We start from the raw sequence: 23,056 nt of genomic DNA, 5'->3' as shown, positions 1-23,056 counted from the left end.
ACCTGCATGCTCTGATGAGCGTACCAGTAAGAGAGAATCCTCACGATGTATTGAGGAACTCCCCGTCTCTTCAATTTATCAAAAGGTTTTCTGTGGTTCACTCGATCAAAAGCCTTAGAGGCATCAATGAAACACATGAGGACAGATGAATTTTTAGCCCTATACAAACTGACTATTTCCTTGAGTGCATATATGCACATGTCAGTGCCGTGCTTTGGTTTGAAGCCAAACTGATTATCCAGAGAAGAGATGAACACACTAACTCTGTCAAACAAGATTCTTTCTAACACCTTAGATAAAATACTGGCTAGTGCAATCGGCCTGTAATTATCCAAACAGCTCACTTTTGAAGCTTTGTCTTTCATAACTGGTACCAATAAAATACACAGCATTGAGTCTGGTAATATGCCATGAATCATAAACCCAGTGAAACAGAGTGCTAAAAGAGGAGCTAGCCTTAAACTAGCATGTTTTAAATGTTCTGCAGTGATGTGATCCAAACCAGAGGATTTATTATCAGGCAACCTATGAATGGCTTCATATACTTCATGTGTCCTTACACTTATTGTGTCATTACTCATGTCAAAATTGTCCTCATATGGATCACTTTTTATACAGTTAAACAACGCGCTGTAATGCTGTCTCCATAATGCTGCAATGTTATCTGCCCCAGAAACACCTTCAACAGTTGATGGTAAAGATGGTTTACAGTTATTAAGAGCTTTCACCTCTTTCCAAAAATCTGTCATATTATTACACAGCATTTTCCTGGCCAAAGAATCTGCTCTCAGCATTTGCTCATTTTTAGTTATAAAGCGAACAGCGTACTTATATCTGGCATTCGCACATTTTTTCTGTTCAAATTCTGGGCCTTGTTTAGGTCTTCCAGCCATGGCCCAACATTTATAAGCTATACGAGCTTCATCATGGTACATAGATACATGTTCTTTCCAGCCAGGTCTGATGTTAGGTTTCTTATGCTTATATTGTTTATCAAGCAGTGTACCACTTTCATACAGAGCAGTCACTATATCATCATACATGGAGCAGAGTAAATGTTTATGCACAGCATTCTTACAGTTGACATCCTTGCACAAAATAGCTTCTTTGGGCAAAGAAATGTTGTTCAGATGTATATCGGTATTACTATGATAAGCTAAGAAATCATCTTCACTACATGCTGACCAGTCTAATTTTACACTGGTAGCAATATTAGCAATATTATTTCCAGTTGTTGCTGGCATTTGTTCCACATTCACAGTAAATCCAAAAGGTATATGATCTGACACAGTTACCTCATACCTAATAGTTATGTTTGCTAAAGCTGCATGTCCATCAGCTGTACAAATACAATGGTCCAGCCAGGCTTCACTTATGTATGTATAGCTATCTGCAGGCAGTAACACTTTGGTAGACAGGATAAGATTGTTAACTTCACAAAAGTGAGTTAAGTGGTTAGCAAACCGAGAACTGCTGTCTGTGAGATCAGCATTAAAATCACCCAAAACATATATGCTGTAAGTATCGTTGTCTTGAATAAATGCATTAATAAAAGCCAGCCTACTGAGGTATTCTTGCTCATTTTGACAAGATTCATAGGGAGTATAAATATTAAGAATGATAAAACTACTATTATTCTGTGTATATTGTATACCAATACACCAGTCTACATTCAGTCTAATGGGCTTTATCACAGGGTCTATTTTTTTGTCCCAAAGCACAGCAACCCCTCCAGGTATTCTGCCTCTGACTATAGCTGTGCTGAGATCAGTTGTTGATTCCCCCACTCCCAAAAAACTTGCATTTAGACAGTTAAGTTTTCCCAGGTCCTGTTTGGACAACCATGTCTCCTGCAAGCATAAAATGTCACATTCTGCAAGCAGACTGTCCACAACAATCCGTCGAGCTTTGTCCCCTGCACTCTGTCCCAAACGTAGACCACGACAGTTGTAAGATAATACCCTAATAGACATCTTCATGTTGATACGTTGGTACCAGAAGGCGCAGTTATCTCCCCTGCTGGATCCACTGAGTTTGGCACCACCGTACCGGGCTTATGAGGTTCATAAAAACGCCGGACCAGAGCCCCTTCAGGCCAGAGTTCAGGATTGTACATTTCACCCACATCATTACATTCAGCAGTAACCTTGAAAGAGCCGAACCTGCTACGTTTACTAGCAATTTTTTGACAGGTCACATCTCTTTTGAGTTTCTCTCTCAAATACAGAGCAAGAGTTTCTGCATCTACATCCAGGGCAAATTTAGTGGCAAACACGCTCACCAATTTAGTTTTCACAGTTCTAATTGTACTCACAGCTCCAGTGCCGATAATCGATACAGGTCCAGGCCTCTTGTTACGTCCAGTGGTAGCAGCATGCATTCCTGAACCCGAATTAACCTTCTCCAGCTTGTGACGAGGCTTGCCATTTTTCACAACTTTACTCCATTGCGGGGAGCATGTAGAAATCACTGTCTCAACGGGATCCTCCGTTGTTGCTGTAGTTTCCATATTACGATCTGAGGCTGTCGTCGGAGCCCGATCTTGACCACATAGCAACATCTCCGGACAAAACGCTGACACTGTGCTTGTCCCAGTCCTTGAAGCAGCCAAAGCTCTGGCTCCCTGCCTTCCGCGCGGGCCGCCTTTACTTCGACTCCCCCACTGCTCCTCTGCGTGTTTCCCCAGGGGAAAATGAGAATGGGTCCCCGACCCCTGAGCATTCAGAGTAACAGGCTCAGCCGTCACCTCAGACCGACACTCAAGAACAGTCACACGTTGGTCGACCTCCACAGCATTGGTCATAACTTGCTCGCAGACATCCGCCTGTAGTTTAACTACATGTTTTAAAGCACCCACCTCAGCACACAGCTGGTCCATTCGCCGTAGTAGACAACACACATCCATGCTGGAGTATGTAACAGGCGGCAAATCATCCAGGTGATGAGATACAAATCTTGGGACATTCTCCCCACACTCATTCAGCACTTTAAGACAGAGTTTAATATTGTTGGCGTCTTTATGCTGTCCTTTATATCCAACGCACCGCTGTGAGGTAGCGGGGCAGAGCTCAAACAAAACTTTCTTGGAGGCTTCAATCCCCTCGGATTCAAATGTGTTCGTGGCCAACAACACAATTTCATCCTGACTTAAAGTTTTGATTTTTACAGCAAGGAAATTAAGTAGTTCATCCTCTACAATTACCCTCCCATCAGTTGTTTTATATATCTCTGGTTTTAATCGTGACCGTTTGAAAGTCGGAGCTACGTCTGCACCACCATCTGCTACATCCGCCATCTTGTTCGCCATCACGTTAGAGCTACTAAAAAGAAAATCATCGTTAGGATTCAGACATTAATCTAAGATATTTATGAACTTTCTGATTCCACTCATTTGCAGAGAAAAACAAATTGTGTTTATTGTGGACTGATTTCTACAAAAGGCAGCATGTTGGCACGATGGTAGAACTGTTGCCTCACAGCAAGAAGGTCCTCAATTGAATTCCACCATCAGGCCGGGGTCTTTCTGTGGGGAGTTTGCATGGTCTCTCAGTGTTTGCGTGGGTTTTCCGGCTTCCTCCCACAGTCTAAAGAGGTACAGTTAGTATGTCGAATGGTATGAATGGTTGTCTCGGTCTCATTGTTAGCCCTGCAACAGACTGGCGACCTGTCCAGGGTGTATCCTCCCTCTCGCCCGAAGTCAGCTGGGATTTTAAAATCAGCTGAAAGAAAAAATCTGTGAATATAAACATAAAAACGTTTTTATGAGCAAAATGAGGATCAAAGATTGTCGCTGATGACCCACGCAACTGATAATAGTAGAATGGGAAGTATTTTGTGTTTTTTTCTTCTTTTAGCCTATTGTGGCGAGCTCAGACACGGAGGAGACAGAGGTTTCTTTGGGAGCACCCGTTTATTCGCAACCGGCCCAGAACACTGCCGCTACCTCCCTCCTCAGCGCGGCAACCACACATAACAACAAAAAAGGCGCTCTCTCCCCGGAAACACAGTCGCCGAGAGAGCGCGTCACTCATCACCATGTCAACAGAAAACGGAACTATAACAACAAAACCCCAAAACAACCCTGACCCGCTACACTATTTTATCTGGCAGCTTTGATACGAATTATAGTCAACAATATAGTTTTATGTTGTGCAAAGACAGAAAAAAAGTGTAATGCTCAGAGATGACTGTGTTAGAAAATACTCAAAGAAACTATAAGTCAGTTGAGTTTTGAGCGGATATAATTATTATTAACAATGAAAGCTACATTAAGAGAAGAGGCCAAACAGAGGTATATTGGTTGGGTAGATCATTTTAGATTGCTTGCTCACGTTGCTTTTTATTAACGGGAAGCTACAGTATTTGAATACAAGAGAAAACACAGCAGGTTTAAGTAGTGTTTGCATTTATTTATTTGAATCCTTAAAGGATAAAAGGTCCATTCAAATTATAAACATTTATAATATATATATGCAATATATTATATTAACAACAAAGTCACTAAATCAAGCAGGCAGTGTTTATGTTTGCTTATAGCTTAAATGTCCCTCAAATCCTTACTAAATTCCTTACCATTCTTAAATTCCCATACCTATCCTTACCATTAACTATTTTACATGAATCACATTCAAAGAAACAGAAATTCATGGAATTTTTAGTGGGTCCTTCTAACATATTTGTATTCATGATATTGGCACTAAGTGTTTATCATTCATTAGAATTAACAATCACAGTAAATCATGGACTTTACCGCAAGTATTGAATTGTATGGTTCAAGGACATGTGCAAACAGTTGTCCCTTGTATTTTAGATCAGTGCAAGAATCAAAGTTACATTTAGATTTTGTTCAAATTTAGATTTGAGAAACAACATTGTGCACCAGCTTACTGTGTTACAGTATTGATTAATGTCAAGTTGTGTGAATCACTACAATGTGAATCCCTGTAAAACTGAAGTTAAAAGCTACATTGTTTTTTGTTTTCTTTACTTAAAGTACCTAAATTCTGTCTGTGATAAGACATCTTGGGATGTGTTAAACAACAGAGCAACATGGTTTGGCTGGACATAGGCAGAGTAATGTATAAACAACATATCATGTGAAGTATTGTATACTACTGATAAATGGACAGGTTCTTCTATATAACACTTTTCTACCCTACCTGAGCACTCAAAGCGCTTGATACAACGTCCCTCATTCACACATTCATACAACGACTTCTTTCTGTGTTTAAGTTCGAGCAAACATTCACACTGTGATGGGTGCATCAGAGAGTAATTTGGGGTGAGTATATGAGGTTGCAATGCAACAAGTACTCTGTAATAAATATGGTAACAAATTACTTTGCAAAAAAATGTTAACCAGTATAATGTGATGTGTAATTAATTGATTTTCTGTGTGACAAAGCCAACACTGTGAGTAAATATGTGAAAAAAAGAGAACTTGTTCAAAGAAGGGAGCAACAGATCCACACTGACCATGTATACTTCAGCCAGTGGTGACCTGAGATGAACATTTGGAAATAATGAAATGGAGTGACTGAAGAACAGAGTCATGATTGAAATCAATGAAAACATTAACTTTGTTAAAGTAGTAGGTCTTCCCAGCAATCAGTTTAGGGGAGCTGCAGCGATCATCTCTTTCCAGGATGTAAGGGAAAGGCAGAGCTTTCACTTTGGCCTCCATCCCATGGACCTTCAGCACACTCCTGAACACAATGCTCTGCAGCGACACACTTTCCACAGTCCCAATGTGCACTAAACAATGAGACACACAAGTACTTTACATATACTTGTAAACAGCATTTGTTCTGATGTTTAAAAAAAAAAAATCTAAATTACAGATGATATCTTACTTTCTTTGCAAAGATCGATTTTGTTCAGATTATTCACAGATAGAAGTCTGGATCCTAAAAACAAGAACATTATAGGTGTATTATTGGTTAAATACAGAATCTGGGCTGTGGCATTGAGATAATATGACATACACTGAAGATAAACTTTGTGAGAGAACATCTCATCAGACACAACAGACCATTAATCATCTTTCTCTGATCCTGTCCTGGTTCACGGATTCTTCTCAGCCCCCCAGCACAGCATGACCACAGGGTGGTGTTATAGTAAAGGTGACCACAGCATCTGAACCCTATTTCGGCAGAGTAGAGCACCTCTTTGTCCTCACTTGAGCAGCAAATGTCCTGGTTTTTGAAAAGATATATTAGATTAGATTAGATTAGATAAAACTTTTTTAATCCCTTGGGTGGGTTCCTCCGGGAAATTCGGTTTCCAATAGCACAGCACCGACAGAAGTTACAGAATGTGAGCAGAAATATACCGTATATACACATATATAAATATAGAGACATATATAAATACAGAGTATACAAAGGGGACAAATAGAATAAATAGGATTAAGAATACAAGGGCATATAGCATTTTATGTTAAATAAAAGCATGATTGATTGGACTCATTGAACACTGTGTTAGTTCAGACAAGCCATAAAGTCAACTTCAGCCAGTAATGTTGATACATAGCTGATATCAGGTAAATTTTTGGAGATTAATATAAAAGATTACTTTGACTAAAGTCAGTCTGACTGTCAAATATACAGTAAATACCTCCAGCAAACAGTTTCATGATAGAGAGATGAAGCATTTGAAAGGACATGATTATAATGGTTCATCAACCCTGATAATTGTTGCTGGTTCAGATTAGAATTGCTTCTTTTGCCAATAATCTCTACTGAATTGTTGTGAGTCTAGCTTTTGCAGAAAGAATCATAAAATGTACACAGAAGATGATTATTCTGCTTTAAAAAAAAAAAACCTCTAAATGTTTATGAAAAGTTTTTAACAGTTTCCAAGTAGCTCCAGTGATGAGTCACTTGTTACAGCATGCTGTTTTCATTCACTTTATGCTGACTGTGCTTAAGTTAAATATATTTTGGATTTGTAGTTCAGTTATGCAGTTAGAGAGAGAGTTGCGGTTTCCTAAATGTTTACCCCTCAGGCCCATATCAGTTTCTCTCCTTTACCAGTGTTATTCATGTTGCTTCAAAATTACAGACAGGACTCTGAGATAGTTAAAAAGCTCAAGAAAGGTAACTTTTTAACAGTTATTTCTTTTTTCCATTTTCATATTGATCAAATCATGGTTTATCCGTCATTTTGAAATGACACCAAGAGGCAGAAGACACCAGTCAGAAAGAGGCGCTTTAACAATGATAGGCCACTGTAAACAAAACACACAGTGTGAAAAGTTATGGGACAGGGTGGCCAACATACCTACTCTCACTTTGCATCAAGGCAGGAGTAGCTGTGTTAAATCTAATGACATAATACAGTGGAATACACAAATAAGATAAACAAACAACATATTTTCATAACATCATTACTAATTCTACCTGTGGCTTTTGCAGAATGGATCCACAGCACTGCGCATCCCCTCCATGCTTGTCTAATGATGTCAGATTGTACAGTGTTCCTGCACAGCACTTCATCTGTGGGTCTTTAATGTTGTAGGCTTTGACCCCACAGCAGTGAATGTTTTCTGATTTCAGATGTCTGGTTGGAAAACAGAGGGACAAATTAATATCAAATAAGGACAAAAATAAATAATTATGTTTGTAAGAGGCTGAGTTAGATGAGTTTGTAAGGAGGCAACAGATGCGATGGAGGAAATGCACTTTGAGGCAGGCTTTACTCTTACAGTGCCACCTTAAACTCCCCTTCAGGAGCAATAACCCAGGATTATAAAGCTTAAGTCCCTCCCCCAGAACAAACCATGCAAGCATTAATTAATTATCTCAGAAATTAGATATTTTTACCCCAAGAATCAAAAAGATTTCCTACTTATCACTTCTGAGGTTTTCATACAAAAATTACAAATACAGAAGTTTGTTCACAAAGATTAAAATACTATTTAAGCAAAGACTCCATCCATCCATCCATCCATCCCTCCCTCCCTCCCTCCCCAGAAATATGTATTTTAACTAACCTACTTACGACTTGAATCAAACGAATAAAGAAGTGGTTCACAGCAGCATTACTGTCACATTCACAACTAAGACAACTCTATTCTTTCGGTTAGATATAAAACAATAGAAATTGCCGTTCTCGCTTTTTGTGGGCCATACACAGTCTTAGTCCCCCAGAGGCATGGGTTATCCTGTGACAGTCTTTATGTATAGTGTTGGGTGTCATTCTGGAAGATAACTTCTTCATTTCATTGTTTTTACAGAAGCTGTGCACTGAAAGCAGAACATCAGAGCTGCACTTTAAGCTCTCAGTCATTGTCTACATAGAATGCATTTATAGCAAATGCACTTTGACAGCTACTGCAACTGGAAACAGACTCAAGAGCAGCCAAAAAGTCAACCAGTTTAACTCCTACAGACATAACCATAAAAGTGAATCCTGAGTATAAATACCTGGTGAGTTGGGCAATAATTTATATATTAAACACAAATGTGTCACTTCAAATTGCAAAATACTTAATGATGCAATAGCTAAATACTTTAGCTCTAAGATGAGTCATGAGCTCACAGAAACCCAATGAGACCCCACACAGACTGAAAGAAATGTATTTTAAGAGTCCTGGGAACCAAACGAAAGGCAGGGCAAGGTTTGTTACGCAACTGTGTGTCTTAGAAACCATATGAAATCATCAGCTATGAAAAATGTTTCATTCTACTTCTCCGGTTACCCTTAACCCTCACTCAGAAGACAATAGATTAAACTAGTTTCCATGCTCCCAGCTGCACTGACTGACTAAATTCAAAACAGGTGCCATTAGATACTAATCAGATAAAAAAAAAAAGAAGAAATCCCTTTTCACTGGATTTTATCAGCAATGTAAAGCAGGTAAACAGAACACATGCACACAATCACCTGTGTCCATTGCAGCAGATCTCAGTACGAGGCCGGTAAATTTCTGTCCCACAGCAGTGTTGTCCTGGGCTGCCATGAAACTGAGAACAACATATGGTCCCTTTAGCCGGGTTGTAAGGAATACCCATCTCTGAACATTCCTCTCCATCATATCTGTCCTCGTACAAGGTCTTATTACAAGACAGAGCTCCACGTTGTGCCGAGCCATACGGCGTCTCTCCACAGCACTTGAAGAATCAGACATAATACAGTAAACTGTGCAAGCAGGCACAACCAGACTCTGTAGTTTACACATTCAGAGCCAAACAGAGAAATGCATGAGTTATGAAAAAAAAACACTTGATCAAAAAATGCAAATTAAGAACATAAAACACTTGCAAAAATTCTGCATTACATACATGTAACATCTATGCATTATGTTTCTACAGTCTTTCAGCCTTACCAGACTTTTGATCCTTTTGTATTGGCAGTAATGAATAAGGGCTATCATGGTCCCCGTGTCTGCCCGGCTGGCCCCACAAGGCTACATGTGTTTTTGTTTACTACTCTTTCTCTCACCCTGCCGCATGGGCGGAGCTCACTGCGGGCTCCCGGCCTTGGTCCACACACCCACCCATCAGGCTGCCATTATGTGTTTGCCAGTTAAAGCCGGGACGCAGACAGTCTCATCACCGGATGATTGTGCGAGACACATTAGTGAGACAATAGCCTCAGTGAAGTTTTGTGTGTACATCTGTGATTTTGCTTAACCAATCTCTGTTGTGAATAGTTTTCCCGGACCCGTAACCTACCCGCTGTGTGGACGTGTGTGAAGAAGAGAGCGTGTGTAAGAGAGCCTCCCCTTCCCGGATTTTCCCCCTGGACCCTAGGAACCCTGCATTTCCCCCACTGTAAATATTCTGCATCTGGTGATTGTGTAAATAAAACTTTTTGGAACTGAACTCTGCTCTGCGCTTGAGTCCCCGCCATCGCTTGTGACACATACGGTGTTAAGGGAATTTTACACATAGAAAACAGAAATAGAATCCAGCCTCTGGCACTGTGTGAAAGCAGTGACCTGGACCTCTGAATTCTATTGTCAAAGAGTAGCACTCTTGACAACTTTCTACATTGTAATGCTATATGATTGAATTTAATAATAAAAGGATGTGCATTGTTTTCCAGTTTGTAGGCTTTAAAACATTTTTCTGCTTTAGTAAAACAGTGCTTTAGATTTTCAACTTTCAGTGGAAATGGTGGTTTGATCATTTTTCCCAGTAGGGGGTGGGGAGCAATTAGTACATTACCTGATCGATCCAAGGCTTCCACGGAGATACACGTCCATCACAGCAGACCTGAGTATGTGGGTTGTACACGGTGGCTGTGGCCTTCCTTTGACCTAAACAGGGGGGTTTAGAGAGTAGAAAGAGGAGAAAGGAGATATAGCAAGCAAGTTTCAACTGCAGATTCAAATTTTCTGAAACAAAATTCACTGTTTGAAGTCAGAGTTTATGTGTTTTCACATCCTTTGAACTGTCCTGAATTTCAAGTGATGTAAAAACATTGTTACACTTTTTGATTTTGACTAACAATGAATGAGTTCAAACAGACACCCAGACTTCTTCTATCTGATTTCCCCCCTCTTATTTCTCTCATAATCATAATTTCATCATCTCTTAATTTACCATTAGACCCGTGACCTCTCAAGAGCTGAGATAGGCTCACTAATGTGTATAATAACTGATAATTATATGACCAATTTCTTCTTCCTGTTGTTGCTACAATAACATATTAATGTTTCATGACTATTGATGCAAGTTACTACAAGAATGATCATGAGACAATCATATTTTTGTGATCACATAGTTTCTCAACTTGGACAAAAAAAAAGACTATAAATCCTAGAGCATGGCTCAGCTGGTTGTAGAAGGGGGGTGGATGAATATGTCAAACACAGGTAGGAAGGTAAAATCCTTCTTTTTATGTTATGCTACTACTGCTTCTTTGGGTATCATGTCAGTTTGCATTCTCACTACTACATTCCACTAAATCCACTAAAGGTTCTTTAAAACAATCTTCTGTCTTTTGTTTTAACTGTTTACCCCTAGAGGTATTTTCCAAAATAATAAATACCACAGAATCAAATGACGCGTTCAAGTAATTCTTTGGTTTTACAGTGATACACATAAGACAAACATGACAAACAAACAATTGCTCATTCAGCTCTAACTGCCTTGTTGGGGTGAGGTTACCTTGTTCAACTTACTCTACTACATAGCTACATACTACATACGCCACAGAATGATGTAATACAATAGTAACAACCAAAACAACTACAAAACTAAGGCAAACAAACAAATAGATAGTGACACCTGAGTTGTCAAGTGAGTGAGGCTCGTGGTTACTCTCACAGCAGCGATTTTGCTTTGGATTGTAACACGACGACCCACAGAGATGTGTGTTTGGTTCAGTGCTGTGGATGTGTGTAAAAACAGGCAACAATCAGCACAAAACAGTCCATATCACATTAAATTTAAAAAAAAAAAAAAAGAAGTATGGAAACAATTTGTTTTATAATGTAGACCGTACAACATATATTTAAATTTTATGCAAATTTCAGTGCAGTAATGGGTTTAATGATTTTCTGGAAGTTTGGTTGGTTTCTAATCCTTGACCTCCAATCATGCTAGAGTTATATTTTTCTGGGAGTCAGTTGTCACGTATAATTGCACACAATTCCACTGGTGTGCAAAATGCAGCCATGTGTCAGATAAGGCAGAATGGCAGTTATAAACCCATGTGTTATTTGAACTGTTGGATTATTTGACCAAGCTAAAATAACATTTCCATTGTGAGTTTTTGTCAAAGCGATTGGCCTCTCACAGATACACACTTAATGTCATTAGGCATCTGTCCCATGATGCAGCACGTTTATTCTTCACATATGCGAAGGATACATGGAAATGATCTCCTAAGTGTCCCAAACATTATTTTTAATCTTTCAGGTTATTGTAAAGACATACATTCTGACTGAAACAAACAAACAAACAAATGTATTCCCAAACCAAATATTTGAGTGTCTAAACTTAACCATCATGTTTAAGTGAAAGTAATCAGTGAGCAAAAACAAAGCGAAACAATGTGGAAAACAGAAAACTCCTTAACTTTCTTATCTCCAAAAAACCTGAACTTAAATTTTTTGACCGTTTGAGAATATAAAGAAAATTAAATAAATAGTCCAAACAATCCTTTGCTACTTTGTAAAATAGTCGTACTTTGTGAAAGTGTTGTGTCTGTAAGTTAATCAACCATTACCTGTATGACTGTACATCTTTCAGTGGAGTGTTTCCTTCACACTGACGCTTGCTCAAAAGGGATTGCTGAGTTTCTCTCTATATAAGGTCCTTAACTATGTAAAGTGCACTGACGGTATATAAAGTGGAACTGTCATGATCCGGTGTTTGTGACTCCGTGTTTATGTTTATTTTACTGTGATTTTGGTTCTGTTCTCCCTGCTGTTTAGTGTTGTTCTGTTCTGCCGTCTACTCCTGTGTTAAGTCCGCGTTTCCTAGTCTGTGTCTTTGTGTGTATGTATTTCCGGTTTTATTGTGAAGGTCTGTGTCTCATGTGAGTGTTTTCAGTTGCCTCCCTTGTCTCGTCACATTAATCGCTCCCAGCTGTGTCCCCCACCTGTGTGTAGTCTCCCTGTGTTCTCTGAGTGTATTTTAGTCCTGTCTGGTGTCTTTGTCGTTGCTGGTTCGTCTGTGTTGTTTCCCCTCGATGTCCCTGCGTCTCTCCGTGTGTGTTTCCTCGGACCTCCCCGCATCTGCGTTCTGGTTTGTTTTGTTAGTATGACCCAGTTTAGGTTTTAGTTTCTTTTTCCCAGTACCTTTGTTGTTCGTTGTCCTTCCTTCAATAAATACTCACCTGCACCTGAGCTGCTGTTTTGGTCCTAAAATAATTCCACACGGCTTGCACCCGCGAACCGTGACAGGAACTATAGTAATTTTTACTGCAAAGTATGAATGAATGGCATTGACGATTAGATGGATAATAGAAAGCTGTGCTGGTCGAGGCGTGAAATGATAGCAAAACGTTTCCATTAACTTACCATTTGGGTTGGAGCTTGAATATCTGAAAAATAAAATATAAGATTTAAGACACACACGCGCACACACACAGTCTTGTTTTCATATCTTCGTGGGGTATCTCGTTGACATAATGCTTTCCCTAGCCGCTTACCCTAATCATCAAAAATGAACACCTAATCATAACCCTTAGTCTAAACCTAAACATAACCTAATTGTAACCCTGACACTAATTGTACCCCCACTCCACCCACCCCCACCCACACACACTCACACACACATTTTTTGTTTAATACTTAATAAAAAAATTATAATTTTAATCCCTATTTGTCTTCTTGTCCCTTTTTTTCAAACTTGACATTTTTACTGTTACTTCCCGAGGTCCCCTGGACTTCCCAAGAAACACAACACTTACCTGCTGTTTCATACCTGTGGATATAAAGCACAAAGAGTTTTCATTAACCAAAACAAACAAACAAAAGAACCCCACAAAAAACAAACAAAAAATTAAAAAATGTAAATTACTTAATTTGAGAATCAGTGTGATATGATAAGTATTTAGGCTTTTATTTTGTTAAAAATAATTGACAAGTTCTGACATTCAAATATAGTTGACTCACAGCAAGATGAATTCGTCAACTGTACTTCAGCAATATGATTGTTATAACAGCAGCACTCAGTTTTGACGTTGAACTGGCCATGATGACAGCACACATGATCTCTGGACTTCTTTGTCAGGATCTTTTTATCATTATTTGGACCACAACACAACTTATTTTCCATATCGTAAATCTCTGTGGAAAGGATCATTGTTTTTTAGATTAAATGATCAACCCTTCAAACTAAATGCTGGGTTTACATGTTTTTCATAAATGATATCCATTAAAGACTGCTTTTTTATTCAGGATTATAAGGTCTTATCAGCTCTACTCACCTTCACCACAATATCCATGCTTTGGTGAAGGTTTGTTGAAGGTGGTATTTCCACTTGAAAGGCCTGTAGAGGGAAAGACAAATTCAACATACAGGCTTCACTCACAGTAATTAGCATAAGCTTCCTTTAACCATCCAAAGGAAAATGGAAAAATTGAAATTTGCTACAAGCAAACTAATCGAAAGCTGATTTTTTTTTTTTTTTATTTTTATTTTTTTTTTAAGCAAATGTAACCATACAGATGTGACACACCTCAGTTTGACATACCTAAAGACTGACATGTAAAAGTGGACTCAAACTACAAAAAATGTCATGAAATCCATTCAGCACAGTATGACATGCTATTATGTACTGAGCTGACCTGGAGTGAAATTCTTGACACAGCAGGATGAATCCTTCGATTGTATCTCCATCTTCTCCTCATTTGAACAGCAGCACTGAGTCTCAGTGTCGTACTGGCTGTGACCACAGCACTCATGGTGACGGGAATTCCTCACCAGAATTGTCTTATTATCAGCTGGACCACAACACAACTGCTTGTCCTCATCAAAAACATCTGTGGAAAAGATCTTTGTCATTTTAAAAATTTTTACTTCAAATATAACTCAACTGAGAAGCTGCTCCAGTATCCTCAAAATGACTGAATGGAGTACATTTCACAGAATTGTAAATTTGTTCTAGTGAAAAACCAATAATGTTTCTGTGTTTAATTAATAATATTTCACTGACAGTAATGATTTGTAATGAAGATGTAATTTAGTCTTCTTTTCCAACTGTGTGTCTGCTCACCTTTAACACAGCATTCAGCCATTGGTCCAGGTTTTGATATGATGGTTGATTGACAACACATTTCATTGACTGGGTTGTAGGCCTTCAGGTCACAGCACTTGGACACCTTTTCACTCAGACCCTGAGTAACACTGGCTGTAAAAACAAGATAGCTTAGTGTAAACAACAGAAAATTTGTTATGGCGAGTGGTATATGGTAATGAAATCACTGCAAGGAAGTTCAGAAGTATAGAGAGAAGCAAAAAGTTGAGTCATAAAAGTATCCCGGTAGGTTTTTCTTATATTTGAGCAGAAAATCCTCTTGTTTGGAATAAATTATGGGCTGGATGAAAACTGTGAGGGGAAAACCAATAAATCTTTAATCTTTTGTTGTATTTCTTCATGTACTGCAACCATTATAAGAAAGAAATGGAAGAATGCAAGATTGAGTTAATAAAAAACACCAAAATAAACTTCTTCTGCCTAACCCTAACCCAATGAATAAACTGAAACATCCAACACTAAGTGCGAGCAGATGGATCAATCAATGATAAATATTTTTTTGGCAGACTCTTAAAATTCAGATGTGGTTGTAATCTTCTATATTTGGATATTTCTAGTCTTATAAAGCACAATATAAATGCTTCAAGTTAAATCATAGTCACTGCTGATTGCGTAAGGGAGGTAAAAGTAATGTAGCTTTTCAAACCAAAGTAGGAAATCTATACAATCATCTGCAAGTTTAATTTGTAAAGTATTAATATTAACCTTTTTATTCTCAAGCAGTGCAATTTAACTTCTCTGCAAACTGCATCTACCAAAACAGGAGTTTAAAGAGACCGCTCTGATTCCCGACACATAAATGAAGACAACAAAACAGTAAAACACTGAAGCTGCTTCTTTACATTCAGGCACTCTGTTTCTTTCACATTTACAAAGTCAACATTTAATTTAACATTTTAGTCAGCTAATTCACAAATTCATTACCTGTGAGGATCTTTCCATGTTGAACTTTACAACAAGTGGCTGTACCAGGATTGTAAGGCTCCTTTCCACAACAAAACAGGTTTGAACCTGGATGAAGTTTGTTTTCACAGCAAGCAGCCTCTTGGATGTCATATTGTATTCCATTGCAATCTTTTCTGAAAAGCACAGGTAACAAAACCCAGGATATTATCCCTGTCACTCATTTCTATTGCACATACATAACATCATAACATAAGAGTAGAGGTGGTGAAGGTAAACAAGTTTACATCAAAAGCAACAGACAGTGCATAAAGGAGGTGGAGGTGAAGAACAGAATGCAGGATATATTGGACAAAGGATAAAGGATGTTGAATATGAAGCTGTCAGGCAAGAGCAGGGCTCTAGACTAACTTTTTGCCATGGGCGCACAGCACCGGCACAAAAGTTAGGCGCACTCAAATTTTTCAACCGCATCACTTAACACCGCAGTTTTACATGTGCACTTTTTTGGGGCGGGGAGTTGCAGTCCATACAGACAATATTCATTTCTAAATTATTAACTAACAATCTTGTGCTTAAAATACTTTGTCAATATTGTAGAAAATGTTAAACTTAATCATCATCTTGGCCTCCTCTGACGACCTGTTTGCTGTTATGGTAAATGGTCTGTATTTATATAGCGCTTTTCTAGTCCCTAAGGACCCCAAAGCGCTTTACATATCCAGTCATTCACCCATTCACACACACATTCACACACTGGTGATGGCAAGCTACGTTGTAGCCACAGCCACCCTGGGGCGCACTGACAGAGGCGAGGCTGCCAGACACTGGCGCCACCGGGCCCTCTGACCACCACCAGTAGGCAACGGGTGAAGTGTCTTGCCCAAGGACACAACGACCGAGACTGTCCGAGCCGGGGCTCGAACCTGCAACCTTCCGATTACAAGGCGAACTCCCAACTCTTAAGCCACGATCGCCCCCATGCATGCTGCTGAAAGGCAGTGGGGAGAGGGGACACTTGGGCAGTGCATTTATTGCAGCATATAATGTGTTTTCTGTATACACTGTGCTTCTTCAGCATTCAAAGATTGATGGCACCGTGTTAGAGCTGGCTATGAATTTCAGACGGATCAGGCCTTAACTTAACAGAAAAGTTATCAATAGTTCTTTTCTTATTACAGCTACATCCACTTCTGTCAGGCCTAGGCTGCTCACTAGGGCTGGGTATCATCGCTGATTTCTATAATCCATTCGATTCAATTTTCCTCAGACAGTCAGAAATATTATAATTCTGATCATTTATCAGTACTGATACATGTGAGACTTCATCAGAACTGTGAACATCACAGCAGATGCTTTTGTGTCAAAGTAACTGAGAATAAAACACAGAAAAACATGAAGGAGATTTTTCTGACCTGACTTTTTATAGCAGATAACCTTAAAATATTCTGCAATATTCTGTAATTTTGCACAATTTTAAGAAGTTTAAATTTCTTCAGTATTGAACAGCAGAAATTAGGCTTTCTTGTCCGAGGTCATTTAAGTGAAAAAAAGAAAAAGAAAAGAAAAAGACAGCGGCCGACAGCGCTGTAAACAACGGTAGACTGGTGGGTAATAAGCGAATGAATAATGCAGAAAACAGAGATTTGAGACGGGAAACTGTTCTTGAAGTACAGAGAGAGAGAGAGAGAGCTGTGCATGAAGTGTGATTTTATCGTGGTGGAAGCAAAACAGCAAAACTCAGAGGGAATTCATGACGACATTGATCAAATGTGAAGCGTAGTTTGCTGCTTCTTTTGCTGCTGGCTTGGTGAATTTTGGTTGGAGAGACAAAACCTGCAGCTCAGAATCAGCGCAAAAAGACGTAAACACAGCGCGGACGGTGGGCTCGGTGAGCTACGACAGCGTGTCCGTGTTCGGGCCTTCGGGTGAGAAAGCCGAGAAAGACAAAGCTGATTCTGATGCGTCAGGTCGCTCTGTGTTTACGTCTTTGTGTGGAATCTGTTCATGAATCGATATCGCTTTATTCAAGCTACTCACCCCCCCCTCTTCCACCTGCACTTTCAACTGGACCACGGCCAATCAGAGAGGTCCCGCCCCTGACTAGCTCTGATTGGTTTAGTCCACGATAGGGGCATAATGTTTGTCTGTTGTTGACCACACGGAGAGTTGCAGAGATTTTTTTTTTTTTTTTTACCCGAACAGTGCGACCAAATATTTTTTTTAGTCGCACCACTGAAAAATTTGGTCGCATTTGCGACCAAATTGGTCGCACCCTAGAGCCCTGGGCAAGAGGAAAAATCCCAGATTAGATTTGTGGATGTAGTGAAGGAGGACATGCAGAGGGTGGATGTGATAAAAGATGATACTAGAGATAGGGTGAGATAGAGGAAGATGATCAGTTTTTGCAAAAATAAGAAAAAGAAGCCATAACTGTATTTTAACAGCAGTACATTTACACTCACTAGCCATTTCATTAAGTATACTTGTTCAGTTGCTTTTTAATGCATATATCCAATAACCTAATTAAAACGTAGCAACTCAGAGCATTTAGACATGTAGACATGCTTAAAAAACCTACTGACAGTTGACATTGAAGTGACTTTGAACATGGAATGGTTGTTGATGCTGGAGAGTCTGTTCTGATTATTTCAGAAACTGAAATCAAAACTTGTTAGAACCAAGATATGCAGACACGCAGGTTCAATGTGTCTGTTGGCGCTCTGACATGAGCCCTGAGGCGTTTTCTATCACTTCCTGTTGTCTGTCAGCGAGCTGCTTCTTGATTAACCAACACCTTTCACAATTGCTTTCTTGAAAAAGAAAATTTACATTTCAGTATTCAATATGCTAGGCAGCACTAAATCCCTATTCACCAAGATGGAAGCCAAATGTTTGGTGTAAGTTACCAGGTCAAACCTCTGTGGCAGCTACCTTTTCTTTCCGATAAAGAGGAAGCCCGAAAATAAAAAAGGCGGCTTTTTTTTTTAAGCTCTATTATAAAATGTGAGCTAGCGTAGGTGTTTGATTGGTCAACCATTTGCAGAAATTTAAAGTAATTTGAAATGACCTTTAAATTGTGTATGTATATATGACATGTCTGCTTAATTTTGACAAGTGACTGATAATTTTAGGATTATTTGTGAAAACTAATCTTATTTGTTTTTCTTTCCTCCTCTCTGGAAGGATTCTGTCATAGGCCAGTTTGAATTGAGAAAGCGTGGTCTGAGAGTATATAAAAGTGGACTGCTGGATGTGGGAGAGAGGTGGATGGAAGTTGCTGTGTGTGTAAAAGATTGGCCAATAAACTAAGGTTGCTCTCTGTTCAGTCAGGTGAGAGTGATGCCTGTGGGTTTCATAGCACTCTCTGCGTAACAGTGGTGTCAGAAGTGGGATTTGAACCCACGCCTCCAGGGGAGACTGCGACCTAAACGCAGTGCTTCCTAACACAATATTACATAAAATAAACTATACACAAAGTGTTTTTGAATGGCAGAGATGCAGAAATGCCTGTTTGCAGCATGGCACCATGGCTCCGTGTCGGAGTTTCTAAGTGCGCTTGGAAAACGAGTACTATCATTAATTAATGCTTAAAACTGAAATATGATCAGCCAATCTTTATTACTTAAAACAGTACTTAAAAATACGACCCAGCTGTCTTATTATAAGCCAATCTCCAAGGAGTAGCTATAAAACAGCTGACTGATCATCTGCAGATGAATATTTTATAGGTTTATATAAATATATAGTGCCAAATCACAACAACGTCGGCCTCAAGGCGCTTTCAGCAATCATCACAGTGCAGAAACACACTAGTGAAGTCCCAGAAAGTTGATTCAGTTCATCTGGACGTGACATTTATCAGTGAGAGAAACATTTCGCTACTCATCCAAATGACTTCTTCAGTCTGAGCCTGAGACTTGAGTCTGAGACTCCTTACCTGGATGATTTAGTCAATCATTGAAGGTTACAAATGATCGTTTCATGGTTTCTGACAATGGACTCATCTCAGTGCTTGTCCTGCTAGACCTCAGTGTTCATCAGCGTTCTATGTTGTTGATCATATAATTGATTTTTTTCAGCAATTATTGCATGTTATACATATTGAAAATAATAATAATAACAATAACAATAACAATAAATAATGGAGGATAATGTGTATAAGACTTTTCCCACTTCCCCCCTTATATTTGTCAGGATTTGTGTTGTGTGGAGGCGAGGAAGTGACCCAAACGCAGGACTCGTGGATAGTGAAGAACTGAAGATGGTTTATTATGAAGAGTGGATGAACAGGGCAGGAACGAAAGGACTGACTGGCTGGCTGAGAGACTGAACGCAGGTGGAAAAGACCACATAACATCAATGACACGACGGTGAACGAGTGGAAACAGAGGACTTAAATACACGACTGATGAGGATGATAATGAGAGCCCGGTGAGTACACAGCTGAACATAATCTGGCTAACGTCACAAGAGACGAGCTGACGCAGGAAAAACAGGAAGTGAGAACATCGATGTGGCAACATAAACTACACATGACAAAACTGAAAGCACTGGGTCAACGACCCAGGAACCCTGATAATATTCTTAATGCAAAGTATTAGATATAGATACATGTATCTACACCCTGGATGGTTGGGTCCCCATTATCATATGTGGATGATGCATATTGAGAATTAGATTCTTCCTCAAGTCTCTATTTAGTTACACACAATTAGTGAGACTTACCGGGAACAGTGGTTTTTGGAGGCTGCATTTGCTCCAGCTGCAGGCTCTGCCAACAAGCGCAAAGTCAAAGCTGTGAGTCATGGCATTAACAAGCTAAAACGTGTTAATATGTAGGCAGGTGTTCTAAACGGATATACATATATAGCTGAAATAGCACGACAGCGTTTTCTGGCAAATTTCATTATTCAGACTTTAATAGGTGAAACACAAAAACGCCCTCCAGTTCTTCTTTAGAGACGAGTACAGTATCAGTGTAAGTCTCGCTGCCAAATCAATTACCTCTCACTTTTCAATAACGCCCCTGTAACTTATTATCTTATGACGAAACACACGCAGTGCAAATTCCCGACAAAGGTTTGCAAACACAGCTGAAAGTGGAAAAAAAAAAAAGAAAAACCAACAAACAAAAAAACAGTAATAATAATTTTCTGTGTACTTTCATGAAATTCTTTCATGGAAAAAAAAAGACCCCCCCCCCTCTAAGCATCCACTCACGGCTTAATCGGATTTAGTTAAATTAATATTTCATCCATCCATCCATTCGCTTCCGCTTAATTAATATTTCAAATAGATTAAATAGGGTTTACACATAAACAAAGAGCATTTATTTTTTAAAATAATAATGTTTTAATTTAATAAGTAGGATATGATTGACATTTTACATGATACATGGTACTGTATATATTTGTTTTTCCTCCACTTTCTCCTTATTTCCACTTTTCCACACAAGCTCACAACAAAACATCAGTTGTTTGGAACAAGTGAGCATATTGAAAATTTACTCTGAGCTCATTAAATAAATAAATGAAAATAAAATCTACTTACCATATGCAGCGCTGAAGCCAATAATTAAACAAACTGAAAGAAGGATTATTATAAAGTTAAGAAAAATAAATTGTTAAAATTATTCAAAATCTATTTCAGTAAAGGTGGGAAATTCGCCTACCAAATCCGAGAGCCCGAAACGGAATCATCTGGAAGCCTTTTGGTCATCTGACAGTGAGATGCAGAAGAAGCGGCAAACATAGTTGCTTAAATACTTTTAAGACCACGCCTCCCTCGTGACAGCTTTTAAAAATAACCCATTGATAATAAAGAGTCAAGGAGGCAGGATCAGTGAGCTTGTGTTTAAAAAAGAAAGAAAGAAAGTAAAAGAAGAACCTCCACTGGTTTTTAAAACTTCTGGAAGTGCTACATGATTGCATCTTGATAGGTGATCTTGACTGACCTGCGACTCTTCATCGTGTGACGCATTTTGCAGCATTTAGCTCCATCTTGAGGAATTTGCTTTTCTTCTAAAAAACAAACAAACAAACAAACAAACAAACAAAAAACAAAACAAAACTTGACTTGTCAGAACTTTGCTATATGAGCAATCAGCTTACAATGAGCTTGATAGCTCGTCATTCGTATATATCTGCTTGCCACACCGTGATACACGTCTGCGTTTTTGTACGCACACCTTTGTTTAGGGGACACTGATGTATTGCATCAGTCTGGATGCAATACATCAGCGCAAGTCTGATTGCAAGTCCCAGCAAAACCAGACTGACAATCGAAGGATCAAAACTGGAAGTGTCACATGTTCACTTAAAGCATAGAACTTAAAGCATAGGCCTTTAAAATATGGTCACACTCAGCTGCAGGGGAGGGGTGGAGCAGTGGGTTCAGGGTGCGGTGTCAGGGAAGCCTATGATCAAGATGCCCTTAGTGTTTTCCGGGACCTGAGGTGTGTGGTTGTGTGTGCTACAAGCAGGGCAGCTGGAAAGTTGCCCAGTGAAAAACCAGAGCCAATAAAAACTGCGTGCAACTGCAAACGCTGTTGTCGGGTCGTCATTTTCACATTTTCTTAGCTTAATTTTTTGCTGCTCTTGTACTCTAACCAAAATTATCCCTCTTGTGAGACTAATAAAGGTTTATCTTATCTTATCTTATCTTATCTTATCTTATCTTATCTTATCTATTGGCAATTCTTGTTGGTGATCTGGTGTCTCCTGATGCATATAAATAAACCTGAATTTACCACGTTGCCTGCATTTTTTTCTAGAAACACACCAGAAACAAACAAGAGACACTCTCTGAAACATATCCGTGCATTAATCATTGTCTCAACATGAATAAGGAAAGTGGGCGTGCGAACAAATGCAGCAGATACAAGGGGAGGTGATACATGCAAGAAGGGCTGAAAGGAGGAAAAGCAGATCCTCAGATATTATTCTCTTCTTTGCTGTGACCATGGACTTTTCTTTTTCCACAAAAAATTCCACAAAGCTGCTCAAAAAGTGCCAGGTCAGTTTTTGGGAGCTTATAACACATACATTTTCTATGACTTTATAAATAATCAGAGGTGGTCAGGTGGGAATTTTAAATGACTGAAATTACCTGTATGTATGAGCTGGGATATGTTTAGTGATAATGTTTTTCTTAGCTAACTCAACCTATGTTGTAGTTAATGTCTTAAAACTGTGTATGAGCAGTGTATAGGACAATAAGTATTTCTGCAGGTTTTGTCAATTATAAAACGTCACACACAGTGACATATTTCCATTTCTTACATTTCAGGCTGCTGTCGGGTTTAATTTTTTTTTAATACAACAGAAATACAAGACCATGACTATTTTGATTAAATACAACTTCACTATAATCCTGAATCATTTGATATAAATGTGACTATGTCATTATTTATGGCAGTGCAGGATTCATGTAC

The 23,056-nt window shown here is 39.0% G+C and overlaps 1 protein-coding gene across 4 annotated transcripts; it reads right to left on the bottom strand.

The window, feature by feature from the left end:
* Nucleotides 1-3,425: 3,425 nt before the first annotated feature.
* On the bottom strand, nt 3,426-21,645 carry LOC102080642 (uncharacterized). 4 transcript variants are annotated; one of them, XM_019367128.2, is made up of 18 exons: nt 21,578-21,645; nt 21,296-21,342; nt 21,175-21,207; nt 20,350-20,395; nt 15,643-15,797; nt 14,677-14,811; nt 14,249-14,443; nt 13,888-13,950; nt 13,574-13,747; nt 13,369-13,382; nt 12,977-12,999; nt 11,238-11,338; nt 10,173-10,264; nt 8,887-9,113; nt 7,401-7,560; nt 6,032-6,194; nt 5,853-5,906; nt 3,426-5,754 (listed from the first exon to the last, which is right to left on the bottom strand). In XM_019367128.2, the coding sequence occupies exons 2-18, from the start codon at nt 21,321-21,323 to the stop codon at nt 5,486-5,488; spliced, it is 1,932 nt and encodes a 643-aa protein (XP_019222673.1). In that variant the 5' UTR covers nt 21,324-21,342; nt 21,578-21,645; the 3' UTR covers nt 3,426-5,485. The 4 variants fall into 4 exon arrangements, with proteins under 4 accessions (XP_019222673.1, XP_019222674.1, XP_025753627.1 ...); XM_019367129.2 differs by having other exon boundaries at nt 8,887-8,966; XM_025897842.1 differs by lacking the exon at nt 21,578-21,645 and having other exon boundaries at nt 21,296-21,349.
* Between the last annotated feature and the right edge of the window lie 1,411 nt (nt 21,646-23,056).

Source organism: Oreochromis niloticus, linkage group LG14 (assembly GCF_001858045.2).
Source record: "Oreochromis niloticus isolate F11D_XX linkage group LG14, O_niloticus_UMD_NMBU, whole genome shotgun sequence".
In the NCBI taxonomy this organism is placed as follows: Eukaryota; Metazoa; Chordata; class Actinopteri; order Cichliformes; family Cichlidae; genus Oreochromis; species Oreochromis niloticus.
Note: the sequence above shows the minus strand (reverse complement) of the source record. Positions and strands in the feature narration are given on the sequence as shown.

What these genes read in the sequence shown, in the direction of transcription:
- LOC102080642 (XM_019367128.2), bottom strand. Translation starts at nt 21,323, where the DNA reads ATGATTCCGTTTCGGGCTCTCGGATTTG. An exon ending in TGGCTTCAGCGCTGCATATG is followed by an intron (nt 20,396 to 21,174) that starts GTAAGTAGATTT and finishes GCTTGTTGGCAG; the next exon opens with AGCCTGCAGCTGGAGCAAAT. An exon ending in TTCAAGCTCCAACCCAAATG is followed by an intron (nt 11,339 to 12,976) that starts GTAAGTTAATGG and finishes ACACATCCACAG; the next exon opens with CACTGAACCAAACACACATC.